Genomic DNA, 14688 nt, shown 5'->3' with positions numbered 1-14688 from the left:
TCAACACAGAACGCACATTTTTAAACATCCAACCATTAAAGCCGCTCAACCTTAAAACAAGTACTCTCAAGCGCAGTGTTTAATTCACTTGATGTGCTCCAGGAGGAAAGCAAACACTTCTGAAGTTCATCACTGCAAATGCTTTTAAGTTGAAAGGCACCGAATTGGATGAATTTAAATGCAGACATAATTAAAGGAGTATCATGCGTCTCTGCGCTCTTCTTGTTGGCTGAGATGTTTATGTTTCTAAATGATATGAAAAGCCGGGTTAGAGTTTGGTTCGGTGTCACTTCAACGGAATAAATATATGCTTAAGATAATTCATCAACATCGAGGCCCTGCTCAGGCCACACGGTGACACGGCCAGATTAATCTGCACGTCTTTAAGAAATATTTGGCTCTAGACTCACCAGTTTATTATTCAAAAGACTCCTCATGAATACAAAACTGTAAAACACAGCGAATAAGCTCTGATAACGGCCTCCAGCTTGGACTCAGAGCAGCACTGTCGGGACCAACTGTGTGACTTCCACTCCAACAAAGGGCAACGAACCAAAGGTGAAAAGTGGATTCTGCTAATCTGTAATCTGTAATCTGCAGTGATCTGATTTTGCCACAGAATTCAGCCGTTTTAAAAACATGGAGACGAGACATTTTTCTTGGATTGTAAAAGTTCTGCTCAATAAGTATCTTGGTCACAAATCAAACTTTATTAAAATGTTCACGTGCTGAAATTGATCAAAGGTATCACCCTCTCAAGTTTAACAGGACATTTAGGCACAGACTAGAAGAACTACGTCTGGAGAAGCAGTGATCTTTTCCTCCAGTAGATCTTCAGCAGTGCAGGTTTGAGTCCTCAGACACACAGTGTGTGAGCTGACCCGCTCTCGTTCTTGCTAAAAGGCCAAGTTCATTGTCATCCCAGATACACTTCTGTGGTGAAATACTCTGACATTTTGAACTCGCCGTTTTCAACTGTTTCTCATCATGCTTTTGTCTCTTTCAATCAGCAGCTCTGTTTTATTATCGTCTATCATCTGGGTACCCGAGTGAGTGTGATTGCCTCAGGAGCTGGCCCAGAATCATAACACGGGTCAACTCCATTCTGATTTTATCCAGCCTTCTGCTTTTGTTCAGGCTACATATTAAATGTGACATGTACAGTAATGGGTTTTTAATCTGATAGAGCCAAGAGAACAAAAGCGCCGGAGACGAGGTGCGGTCGCTCGCCGGCACCATCTTGTGGCCTGAAATTGAACCGAGCTCCTTCACACACATACACACACACACACTCCAGTTTTGAGCCACGGGGGCGCCTCCACCTGACGAGTCATTAACAAAACGCACGGTCTGATCCCATGGCGTGTTCCCCAATCCTCCTAATCCTCCTCCAGCTGCACAACTACACACTCTAATTTAACAAAGCTACAAAATGCATAATTCATCAGAAAGGTACACAACACACACACACACACACACACACACCCTACGACACTCTTAATCAAAGTTTAAAAGTCAAGCAGGAGGTGTGGTATAATATTTTATTCTCATATTTTATGGAATACAAAGCCCCCAACCCCACAGCCCGCCCCCCCCTCCCCAAAAACTGTGCACATCAGATGTGGTGGAAACTATTCAAGGACAAGAAACAGAACAGCAGAGAGTTGAAGGAAGTTGCTTCATGGGTGTCGACGTGTACAACTGCAGTTTAATGTGATGTTCATATAAAAAGTAGACCCTCTCATCATGAATGAACCCTTTAAAAAAAGAAGAAGAAGAAGAAGAAGTAGCCAACTGTGGCTAGAGTCAGTGGATAAAAGGGCTGCAGCCATGACGGCTCAACGAGCGATAAAACGAAACGTGGGCTTCCTTTTTGAAAACAAATAATAATAAATCGTCTTTCCATTTAATCTTTTCTATCATGACTACAAGGACGTAATCAATCATGTGCAACAATAATTTAGCTTTACGAAACTGTAAATTCAGTCACTTCTCTAATCTTTTACACAATACCTTGCTAAGCTGCACAAAAGGAATGAAAAAAGTCCCCCAGTCGGACTTGGGAGGGAAACAAATAGTACAAAATAAAAAAAGACAGATAGTGGAGGGGGGGGGGTAAGAAAATGGCCAGCAGGGACACAAATGAATATAACCTCATATCTACTAGCAGCCAACCTAGGTCCAATATAAGTACGCTTTCTCAAACTAGCTTTAAACATCTGGAGTGTGTTTGACATGACGAGCCAGAAGTTCCCAGAGAATCGGAGCCACGAGGCAGATCCCCATCACCTGGGACGAAATCAAATCAAATAATCGAAGCACAGTTAAGTATTTTCAGAAAGGTCTGGCCAAAAGCTCTCCGCTAATCTCATGACATGTAAAACCAGCTGTGAGACGCGCTGGGATGGCAAAACCACTGACAGGTATAAGTGAAGGAAAAATGAACATTAGTAACATCACTGCCATTGAATCCATACATTTCAATGCATGACAAAGTCCATTTCAGGAGAGCGGGGAGTTCGGTTCTCTTCAAACCCCCCCACAACCTCCCCTCCCCTCCCCTCCGCGGGAACTGTGTCACACTGATTATAATGAGATGGTTTGTTTTAGTTGATTTTTCCCAAGAATGAATTGTAATCTTTTCCTGACCACTACACATCAAAGAAAACACACCAGAAAACGAGTTAACCCAATAACAATACACACAATCCAAGGTTCACAGTCCAGAAAGATGCTGTTTGAAAAGAGCCTCAGGTCCTCTAAGTCCACGGGTTTAAGTGTCCAACTCTTTGAGTGAGAGAATTTCATGTGGTGGACGAGGGAGAAACTAATTTTTATAAAAAAAAAAAAAAAGAAAAGAAACAGAGACATGTTCGGGATGATGGAGCTTCACCTCGTCAGCCGCCGTCTTACTTGCCTTCTAACAGAGCGTTTTTCTCAGGCGCTCTAGTAGGGAGAATAAACAGGCCGTAGCAGCTCGCTGTCCATGTCTGTTCCTCTTTTTAAATCATTATTTTATTCCATCCATCCCAGTCCTTTCTTCTCTCACACCATGTAGGAGTTCTGGTTCTTCAGCTTGTCCAGCTCTTTGCTCTGCTGCCTCAGAAACAGGATTCTGTAGTTGAGGGGGGAAAAACAACCATGTGAATGTGTGATGTGAATTCATGCGGATTCACGTGGTGTAAATGTGACATTGGGCCTCACCTCTGTTCCCTCAGGGTGGCCTGAATTTCACACACTCGGACCAGGGAGCGCAGGTTTTTCATCTCTGTGCAGATCTCAGACATGTACAAACTGCCCATGTTGTGGATGTCCTCACGCAGCCTCGCCGCCTGGTGGGACGAGTTCACGCTCATTGTCACGACTACAGACAGCAAACATACTCGGACGACAAGGACCAGCTTTAGCTTCTTGATTCTGTGATTCTGAATTAAAGGGAACTCAGAGTTGAGCTTGGTGCTTTAGCCTCGACCTTGGAGGTTTCATAGAAAAACCACTTACTAGGTGTTTCCAAAGCTTTCAGTCACAACTAATGGCCTTCCTCTGCAGACAGGAGTTGCTTAGTTGTCACGGAGGTGATTTAACTATTGGAGTTTATTGCAGTCGAATGAGAAAGGTCACAAGGTTGAGTCTGAAAGCTTCAGAAACACCAAAAGAAATAGACGGTGTGATGACGCTTTCTTTGTGCCAGCAGCACCGTGACGCTGTACTGCGACGTTTGGCCTGAAGGTGGCGCCAAAGCGTGAAAAGCGCAGGCGGTGGACAGTACCTGTTTCTCGGTGTTCTCTGAGGGCCACCCCTGGATGTGTCTGATGAGGTTCTCGTCGAAATGTGCTGCCAGGGTGGGAGTGAAGGAGCCGGGGTTGTCGGCCAGGGTTTGGCTGGTGCTGCCGGAGGGGACGTGGGGCACCGCAGCACCAGATATGTTTGATCCTGTGCACAGAATCTCCTGGCTGGAGGAGAGAGACAGCTGATTCACTTTGTGCAGACGACGGAAATAACATCCAACTCAAGTTTCCCCGATGTTGGAATTCTGGTGTTTTGGCATATTAGTCCTGAATAGTTCAGCCAATAACATTTATTTGTCCCCATTTAATAAGATCTCACAACAACTCAAACACTGCTCATCACATTTTCATGAAATCTGACTCAATAACCAACCTCATCAATGTATTTTGGCACTACACTCCCCCGATAAGTCAAAGTGAGACCCCATAATTGAATGTCAAAAAGGGATTGTTGCTTTCACAACATCTGATACGCATTTACGTAATAGTGTGTCTTGTACAGCAGTAAATTACTTTCCCTTTAATCTACATATCTTTCCACAAGACATCACTGTAGATACTGTAGAATACACAGATCTCACTGTAAACAGCATTTCTGGATCTGCTTTCTCCAGTCTGTCCCCAATGAAAACTGTTCGGGACACATGTTGCTGTCGATGTTGGTAAAATGTGTTTTTGTAATTCGGCCTTTTGTTGTGAAAAACCTTCCTGGTTTTTATTTGTTCGCTTTACCTTCTAGCCATCTGTCACCACAAAGAAAAGTGTGTGTCGAAGTGATTTCTGATGACTTCTACCTCCTCTGCTGGAGAATTCTGGGGTCTTCCGGACGCTTCTCTGCGGTCTGAGGCGGGGGGGCTGATCCTTGTTTACCTGAAGACATGCTGCCCTGAAGAGGGAAGAGCAGACAGAATGAAAACACAAACCAGAGAGAGAAGGCGTCTCAGACGAAGGCAGACATAACAAAGAGGAGAGGGAGGGAGCACTGCGTTCTTCCAGCTGGACTTTGGTCAGCTTCGGTCGTGAGACTCACCCTCGTTTGTGATGATGTGATGCTGCCAGAGTGCAGAAGGGCTTTCTGGTTGCTCTGCGGCGTGCCGTTCCGCGGCGAGACGTACGGCCGCGGTGATGATGCATCTGATGTCAGAGAGACGGGGGACTGGCTGGAGTGCTGGGCTGAAACAGGACCACAGAATCAGTATGGATCGTTGCGGCGCTTTGATTTCGAATCGACGGCGTGCACATATACAAACACTGAACGCTGGCCTTGGCGAATGTCAAGAAACCTCCCACTGGTGATACTGGTCCTCATGAAAAACCAAAGCCTGCAGCCATTTGTTTGCTTGGAGTGCAGGAGAGCACATATGAATAATCAGTTTAGCAACAAGGCGGAAAACAATCCGATAGGGAGCAAATTAAAGGGCTGCAGTTCGCAGAACAGGTCGGGCACAAGTTCAACTTGTGTGAACTTTTTCTGGCACACTTGTTGCAATTGCTATGCAAAACATGCTCTGTTCCAGCAGTAGAGGCTCATTGGGATAGATGGGAGGGCATCTTTTGTTTTTCCACATAGCTAAAGTCAATCTGAAAACCCCTGAAGCCACATACACAGTTAACTTGCATGAAATGCAGAATTTCATTGACTGAAGGTCAACGGCAAGAAACTGGGTCTCACTTAAAAAACTGATTTGTGGGCACAGGGAGAGGAGGATTGTTTAAATAAATAAATAAATAAAAAGGAAATTAGTTTGTGTAGCAGATGGTGAGAAACAGCGAGGAGGCCGTACCTTGGTTGGAGTGCTGAGCAGCTGAGAGCAGAGCAGTGACGTTGAAAGCAGGTCCAGCAGTGAGGAGCTTATGAAGCACAGACCGCAAGGAAGCTTGGGTGACAGCAGCTGCCAAGACTGGAGGGAGGAAAGAGGAAACGTACACACACACACACACACACAGGTGAGTGAGCAAGGACACAGAACATGTGAGTGCAAGTTAGAGAACACAGTTAAGGTGAGGAATCAGGAATCAGTGGACACGCTCGTCCACTGAAGCCATGTAACGGTCATTTTACCAGCAAACTACTGGAAGAGCTTTGGGGGTTAAACAACAAGAACACATGAATGTCAGGTTCCCACAGGACAGCGAGAAATTCATCATCAGTGACAAGTTCAAGAAGACCCCGGCGAGGAACAGCAGTCGGCCATTAATAACAGGATCCAAACACACAGATAAGGGACGGACAGACACTGACATCTGGTGCCGAACAAGCAGAACTATATCAGAGCTGTTGGAACACAAAGGCTCCCGAAACGGCCCGAATATAAAACTGCCTCCTTTTTCTTCCACACGCTTTTGACAGACAGACTTTTTGAAAGTACGACACACTCACACACTCTCCTGTCAGGCTCTTGAAAGCAGTGTAAATTATTTTAGCATGTTATCTCATCTGTGACATCTGCGGTGCTTCTTGGCTGCTAAACACATGATTAAATCTACAGTCCGTCTCTGCACTAAAGACGTCACTCGTCGGTTAACCTGGGCTGATTCTAAAAACTACACACTACATGTTGGGAACAAGGAACTGTCAAGTTATTGAATTTGATACGACGCCCCTTCAAACGGAATTTTATGTCTTGTATTGGGGCCAGTGTTTTTCTTAGAGGACACTTTGTGGCCCCGAAATCCATGAACCTTCCTCTAAATTCCTACTGTCAAACAAAAATCAGAAAATGAAAAATGGGGCTTTTTCCAACGTGGTTCAGTTTGGGGAAGTAAACACTCAATTCAAATGATAGAAAAAGGCTAAAAAGTTTGATTTCTCTCCATCTCTGGAGTTTGCACTGAAACGCCGGAGGCACTGAGCGCCGTCAGTCGTCCCTGTTTGTTTTGCGGTCACCTTCGGTCACCTTGCAGTGGAGAATGAATGCACTGAAGGCATCCCAGGGCAAACTCCACTGCGAGGACTTTAATCATGACCTCCAGCGCCTTTCGATCGGCTGGAAGAACCTTACAGATTGTCAGCTTTTGCTTCGTGGCCTCTCCGTCTATTTCTGTCAAAACGTTGTGTGAGCTTGACGTCTGCACTCTGAATCATCTGCTGCTCTTATCATTTGCTGTTATCTAACCAGTGATGGGAAGATGACGTTTTGTAAAAACAACGTAATTACACTTGATTGATACACTTGGCTCTGGTCGCTGTGTGTGTGTGTGTGTGTGTGAGGCAGGCATTAAACTGGGGGGCGGGGACAAAGCACCCCTCAGTGCTGATACAGTCGAGCAGACCGACCAGAGGAGCACACGTGCTTGGCAACAGCTATTCATGATTCATTAGATGAATATGAATGCATCTCATTAGTACCGCGGGCAATATCAAGCAAATATGTCGCTCTCCTTATTAGCTCTACCCACAACACCTCAGCTGCATTCAGCTGAAATCCACGAAAAGTCTGAAGCATGAATGACATACGCTATAAATGAGAAGGAGCATGGACCTGCTGCTACCTGCTCAAAGCCATAGCTAAAAATACAAACAAGTGATGCTTCTAGTTCACCGTTTGATAACAAAGATGATTGCATTTTGGGTAAAAACCCAAACTGGATTTTTCCTGGTGGAAAATTAAATATACAGAAACAAAACAAAATCTATTTTCAGGAAAAAATGAAATGGAAAATATTTCCATTTCTGTTTTTAAAACACTGTAACAAACATTGATTATTAAAATCAAGCCCCCTTTTTCACTTTCCGCTTTTCATTTCAGGACAGGAAATCAATTGAGACACAAGGTACCCAGATTCCCCGGCGCGAAGCAGAACGGATGTCTAGTGTTAAAGCAATGCAGTTTTAGTTGTTATACAGGATCACACGAAGCACAAAGGGTTCCATTAAAGCCGCCATGTGTAGGGAGGGAAAACTAACGACTTTGGGTAACTGTAGTAATAATATGAGAAAGACAGAGAGGAGAGAGCGATGTGTGTGGAAGTGGGAAAAGGGCCATGTTGTGTTTCTCTGATCTTTGGTGTCCTCACCCTCGTTGAGTTTAGCCATGTCCATACTGCCGTTGTTCATCTGCAGAGTCGCCTGTAGCGCCGGGAGGAGCTGATGCAGGAGGGCCGGGTCCTGCAGCAGTGCTGGTGACGGGGACTGGACAGACTGAGGCACCTGCCCCGAAGAGGAGGAAGAGGAGGAGGAGGACATGGTGGAGGGGGTGGAACCTAAAGCACCGGGAGCAGAGTTCAGGCTCTGAGAAGAAGAGGAAGAGGAGGAATGGCCGGAGTTGGATGCTGTGGACTGGTCCCCTGATGTGGTCTCTGTGGAGAGGAGCAGCAAACGCAGCGTTACTGAGCAGCGTGGAATCATTACGGCAGCAGACAGACGTGTGGTGGGAGACTATGTAACCGTGGGAACCACCTTACTATGGTTTAATAGATGAGCCGTAACTCACTTGTCGTGGCTTTGTCCTGCAAGGCCTCTTGTCTGTAGTCCATGTCCCTGGGGAAACTGTTCGCCGCCATCTTGACTGAGTCTTTCTGTCGTTGTTCCCTGAAGCAGATTAAGCAGAAAGCAAGAGTGACGATGAGCAGAAAGCTGTGGGACTCTGCTCCCTCAGCTCAGGATATTCAGACCGGCGCACTGCCTGATCTTGTAACGTGTGACTCTGCATGAGAATGAGAATGTTGATTATGGTCTTCTGGGTTTATTGTAATTTCATTCAAGTGGGCTTGCCTCTCCAACAGGTCCTTGGGCTTCTCCCACTGGGAGACCTCAGTTCTACAGTTGTAGTAGTACTTCTTGCCGGAGGAGCTGATGTGTTCTGTCCAGTCATCCCCCGGGTCCTGGTGCTGAGAGGGAAACGACACATGTTAGACAGGCATACAGGGAGATTATGACAAGAGAAGTAAGCAGAATGGATGTCAACAACAACAACAACACATTTTCAGACGCGAAACACGACAGGACACTTTGGAAAACAGTCCTCAGCAACGTTAAGTAATGGTTTGCTGGTAAATGAGCGAAAACACGCAGAATTACTAATAATTTTCAAAAGCTATCACAACATGACACAAAGCAACAGTACCACTTCATATAAATAAAGAATATGGAAGTCCATGTTCCTGTAGTAGGTGAGCATCCCTCGCACTCCACCTTCAATAATGGATAAGGGCTTTCAGTCAGGATGGGACCTGGTATGTTTAATATTTATGACGACGTATATACATCGACAATTCCAGTTATTACAACGACTCCAGTAAGAGAATATACTGCTTGAGGGTTGAGCTGCAATAGCATGTTATTTCATGCTTTCTCTTTCAAGAAAAATACGAAATTGCCTTAATTAAGATAAATATGGACAGAAGCAGTAGCAGAACATTACAGCAAGGCTTGATATTACTACAACCAAGAGGGGATGTGATCTGATATTTATTACCATCATAAATAAGGATTTTAAGTTGCACGAATTACAGTTAAAGGTTTTGCATCAACTCCCAACCGAACAGAAATATAATTTACATCCCAAATGTACAATGTTCGTTCTCGTTCTAATGGTAGAATCTAAAGTTTCCCAAATGTTACAAACTCAGACAGTTTGGGATAGTCTTTAATTTATCCTAGCTTGTCCACGCTGCTTAAGGCTCCAGGCTGAGTCTGTAGGACAGTACGGAGAGGTGCTGAGGAGGGCTTTGAGTCAGTAAACTAAAACAGATAGGGAGGTTTGACACTAGCGCAGATCAAAATGTAGTAGAGCAGAGAAGAAATGAAGGCATAATTATAGGTAGGCTTATATTAGCAAAACAGAACTGCTACACTAAACTGCTGCCACACTCCTCTTTTAGCCTCCTCCTGTGTTCCTCTGCTGATTTCGTTTCCTCTCATCTGTCTCATGATGGATGCACACAGGTTTAACAAATGAGAAATGCGTGTTTTGTTGTGTTTAAGTGTCGTGGCAATGATTTTTAGATATGCTACGCTCCCCGCTGCCTCCGCACTTCACAAACTGATAACGGTAAATATCGACACCATCAGTTTGCTGCAAACTCCGACCATTGACATCTGATAATTAGATAATTCAATATTTTTTTAAACAAGGAAGTCTAAAATCTAATCAGACCATCTACTCTATAGAGGGAGCCTGTTACATAAATGTGAAGCTTCAATCATGCATTGTTGTTGAGATAAAAATGTCCACAGAGAGAGAGAGAGAGAGAGATGCTTCTAAATAATGTCCCGCATACCATGTTCCTAAGTAGCGTGACAGCAATATCTGCAGGAAACACTGCGGGTACGTAATCAGATAACGGCAGACAACGTCTTACCCTGTCTGCAGGCTTGCTCTGAGTCGCATGCGAGTCTGAGCCGTGGTGGGAGCTGTTGTTGTGAGAGTTCTCCTGTGGAGAGCCGCTGGTCCCTGCAACAAAGCCATTCATCAATTCACAGAAGACACACAATGTGAAAATACACCGAGTCCTACGTGACAGCTGCAACCGGCAAACAAACAATTTGTTGTTGTTCTGCTTTTTCTAAGCAATCTTTGCATCCATGTCTGTCTCCTCAGAGACAGTGGTGTTCATCAGCACACTCTGTATTTGTTGGTCAGTTAAAGAGATTTACAGAAAGCTTTGACTGAGAGCCACTGGTTTGCCTGCAGCCACAAGCATCTGATGTTTTCTAAATGTCTGAGGGTACTGTAGGACTACTGTAGGACACTTAAAGACTTACCGTTTTTTCCTCTAACTGCGTGAGAGGTTTTTGCCTTGCCATGTCCTGCGCCGTCTCCGTGTCTGCTGACAGGACTTTCGTCTGAGCGCCGCAGCATCTTGTAAGGGGGCGTGGGGTCTGATGAGCCATCGCGCACCTTGTCGTAACGGTGAAGGCTGCTGGACTGGCTCTTTGGCTGAGATTTATGGGTCTAGATTGAATGGAGCATGGAGGAGGACTTGATGAGCATACACTGATGCCATTTTGTTCACTCACTTTACCAGCATCGTTACCTTTTCTGGAGCACAAAGTGCATTAAGCAGGATTCATTACTGACACTAATAGCAGAGCGAAAACATAATCAATACCCTCAAAAAATAAATTGCAGCTCAGAGTTGGTGTGGTTGAATGGAACATCTTTGGACTCGTGAAGCACAAGATGTTTTGATTCCACTCGATTAAGTCCTAAAGTTTTGCTGCCAAAAGAAACACATCTGTACCTTAGACACAGTTTAGTTGTTTTCTTAGATTTTTGAGAGGCGGTTTTGCTTTTTTTCTTTAGTGGTGTGTTGAACTATATGATTATATACAGGGAGCACCTTCATAAGACCAAATTTTGTTGTTGTTTTTTGTTTGTGTTTAAATTTGCATGTCTGCAAATAAATACAATTTGACTGCACAGCCAAATATTACAGCATTTGTTGAACGCAGCCTACAGGGAGTCATTGAAAAGTAGTTCAACATCAGTATTTGAGGATGTTCAAGAAGTACTATTGTTCTCATGTGTCTGATGCTTGAACTTCCTGTGAAAAAGCAAAATAACAGCCATCTAAATTACTGTCAATGCAACTTTGAATGGTTTATTTAGTCCCACTGTGTTATTAAGTGGCATTACTCCTGGGAGTTGATCTCTATATTGTTTATCTCACAATATAAGAGTGCTGTTGTTGCATCTCCAGCATGAAAAACGTGAAGGTTTCTGTTTATTGTAGAGATGGAAAAGCACTGCGCCTTGATTAGCTTGGTCTGTGGGCAGTAATGACGGCTGAGCCTTAACGAAATGAGCATATTGTACCTGATAGGATTGTGAATCCCTTCTGTCGTTGCACCTGTGGACACACAGAGAGAACAAACGGCACTGTTAGACGGTTGGATCAGAGATTTTTACCTTAGCAACACACTTTCTGGAACAAATTAATAGTTAGCTAATTAGCCGCCGTTAGCTACGTTAGCTTGACTCACTACCTGTTTAACAGCTGTTTGCCAGTTATGTGACGAGTACAAAATAACCAGTCACGTTTAAAAAAAAACAAAAAACATCGTACATAACCTGTTATAATGGCAGTTTATCGTTAAGATGTTAGTTAGCTAACGTATCGTTTACGTTAGTCGACTAAGCTAGCTACAGGAAATATAGCTAATAGCAGGCAAACTGTTAACGCTAGCTGTTAGCATTGGTAGCTAACGGATACACGCTCACACGGCTAAACCGACCCACTAAAACAAAAATGGGGTGAACTTTGCGCGTATTTCTTCTTTAAATCTGAGCTTGGTGCTTGATTTACCCATCGCTGACTCTTGCTGGTTTCCTTGCATACATCACCATCAAGGCCGTGGTGATGTATGTGTGTGTGTGAGGGGGAACCGTGGCCTCCTGTCTGTCTGTCTGCTCTCACAGTTCTCTTTTCTTCGGCTTCCTGACTCTCTACACTCGGCCTGTCCTGCCGCACGGATGCCTACAAGCCGCACACCGGGCACCAGCACTGCATAGCGGCTGGTCTGTAAGGAAAACCGCCGTCAGTGCATCATCTGACATGTAGTTACGGAAGGTGTGCGCTCGGCTCGGCCGATGTAGCTCAGCGAAAAGCAGCAGAGTCAGGAGGAAACGAAGCGGACCGACTGCTCGGCTGTGTTTAGCTGGAAGAAACCCAACTTCCTGTTCGACCTTTCAAAATAAAAGTCCGGTTAAATGCGTTAATGAGCGAGAGAAAAAAAAAAAATACCACAATTAAGAAAAAGCCATACTTGCTTAAATTATACTTTACATTACAGCTAAAATTGAATTGGTATTCATTATTTCAAAATACCTCATCCATACTGTATATGTATGTCTGTGCAACTAATTTTTCATGTGCAATAATTATTTATTCATATCATTCATGTCCACTAAGGGTGGAAAGGTGTACATAGTGTAAATATTTATTATTAGTATTACAATATTTTTTATTGCTTATCTTGCCCCTGCCTTTGTTGTTGCTGCTGTAACATGTAAATTCCCAATTTCAATAAAGTCCATCTTTTTTTTTTTTCTGTACATATTATGTTTATTTAATTTTCTATTTCTTCAACTGTGTGCTTTGTCTGTCCCCTTGAGCTGTAGTAACGGCAAACTTTCCCCACTGAGGGATCAATAAAACGTTTTTATCTTTTATCTTTATCTTATCTTATCTTAATAATACTTAAGCAATGGCAAGACTGTTTTTCTAATCGGGGGAACTTCGTTGCACGCAGATATTTAATTATAACAAGACCATATTACGTTACATTCACAAATAGTGCGTTTAAAAGCAAACGCGATAATTAAGCAGAAAATTTAATTACAAAAAATATATATATTTTATGTTTTCGTGCATACGTGCTGTGGCAGCTTTACTTTGAAGTAGGTGCCGTCACTTCCGGCGCTGGCCTAGCTGTCTGAGGACAACGTGACGCAGCTGAAAACAGAGCTGGATGGTGCTGCGGACTCCTCCTCCGGCTTCACGTCCCTCCGGCTGTGCCTCTCGCTGGGACACACCCACGGCTCGTCCTCCGGTCCGGTCCGGTCTGAACGGGAGCTGTGGACACTTTGCTCCCCGGGACCTGTTCGTTTTCTCGGGGACTTATTTTTTTGTTTCCTGGGACTCTGTGTGGCAGCAGCACGCTGAAGAGCAGCAGAGGAACCTTTATTTCTGCATTTTGGTTCCTACCTGGGGGAGTTAGTTCTCCCACACAGAGGCCAGGGTGCCACTAAACAGCTCCTGTATTAAATATCCAATAATAAATACTATTGATTGGTTTTTATATTGTGACATCCCCCCAGATTCTCACTTCCTGTTAATATTCAGGTTAACACACTCCCCTTCACACACACCTTGAGAAAAGAAAAGATGAATGTTACTGAAAAGATGCAGCTGCTGACCTCAGACTCAGTCCCATCTGTGTGACTGCAGTGGGAGTCACATGTGCAAAGTGAACACTGGGCCCCATGCTCTTTGATCTGCAGTATTGATCGCCCCTCGGCTCGATTTAGGTCAGACCTGACACATATTGACTGAACAGGAGATGGACTCTTTTTACAATCTGGCCAGTCGAACACAATGCCACCTCTCTCACAAGTGGAGGTTCAAATGCAGCTCATTCTCTCCAGACATTAAGCGACATGGCCTGCCTGAACCGGGGCTAATGGAAATGACAGTCTCTGGTGAGTGCAGTTTAAGTTGTGCAGGGTTGAGATTTCCTCTAGTTAAAATCTATTAGAATAAACATGAACATGCATGTTGCACATTAGAGGTATTAGTCCAAACCTGTTCGTTATTTCTTCTGCAGTATTTTAATTGATTATCAGCTACTGGAGTTTTAAAATAACTGTATTGTCTTTTAACCAGCCACGCTAACAGATCAAATCATTTCAAGCGTCCTCTATTTATCCTGTAATTCTCTTTTTTTTTTTGAGTTATTATGTTTTTATCTTGTGTTTGATGTAATTACAGGTAAATAGTACTGACTCAAACATGCATGCAGAGTTTAATGTCATAAAGAAACAGCAGCGTTTCATTATTAATGAAACGCTGACTGTTTTAATAATTGAACTGTGATGTTGAAATGTCTAATACCAGCATTAGGGGGCAGTAATATCTCATAGGAAGCATGTTTTACATACCATATGAAAAACAAATGAATTTCTTTCCTCTCTGTAATCATTTTTCTCTCTCTGTGTCACGCTCTGGCCTCCCGCTCGCCTGCTCAAAACAAAAGAAACCTGGAGCAGACGATCATAATGATGAAAACACATCAAGGGTTTTTCAGATTTGTTGAATTCTTCTCTTCTCTTTCCTCAGAGTGAGGAGGATGCTGAGCCGAACAGAACACAGAGGTATTGCCGTAGTGTAGCAGGTTTAAATGTTGTTTCCACCTTTGTCTTGATGTTATTTATGAAATACCAACATAAAAACAACA

The 14688-nt window shown here is 43.8% G+C and overlaps 1 protein-coding gene across 2 annotated transcripts; it reads right to left on the bottom strand.

The window, feature by feature from the left end:
* Window positions 1–1598: 1598 nt before the first annotated feature.
* On the bottom strand, window positions 1599–12327 carry LOC139214584 (WW domain-containing adapter protein with coiled-coil-like). 2 transcript variants are annotated; one of them, XM_070845470.1, is made up of 13 exons: window positions 12039–12327; window positions 11549–11582; window positions 10495–10684; window positions 10092–10183; window positions 8503–8618; window positions 8222–8319; window positions 7806–8087; window positions 5573–5689; window positions 4819–4961; window positions 4583–4674; window positions 3770–3953; window positions 3205–3332; window positions 1599–3115 (listed from the first exon to the last, which is right to left on the bottom strand). In XM_070845470.1, the coding sequence occupies exons 1-13, from the start codon at window positions 12077–12079 to the stop codon at window positions 3046–3048; spliced, it is 1587 nt and encodes a 528-aa protein (XP_070701571.1). In that variant the 5' UTR covers window positions 12080–12327; the 3' UTR covers window positions 1599–3045. The 2 variants fall into 2 exon arrangements, with proteins under 2 accessions (XP_070701571.1, XP_070701572.1); XM_070845471.1 differs by lacking the exon at window positions 5573–5689.
* Between the last annotated feature and the right edge of the window lie 2361 nt (window positions 12328–14688).

The sequence above is a fragment of the Pempheris klunzingeri genome, chromosome 15 (assembly GCF_042242105.1).
Source record: "Pempheris klunzingeri isolate RE-2024b chromosome 15, fPemKlu1.hap1, whole genome shotgun sequence".
In the NCBI taxonomy this organism is placed as follows: Eukaryota; Metazoa; Chordata; class Actinopteri; order Acropomatiformes; family Pempheridae; genus Pempheris; species Pempheris klunzingeri.
Note: the sequence above shows the minus strand (reverse complement) of the source record. Positions and strands in the feature narration are given on the sequence as shown.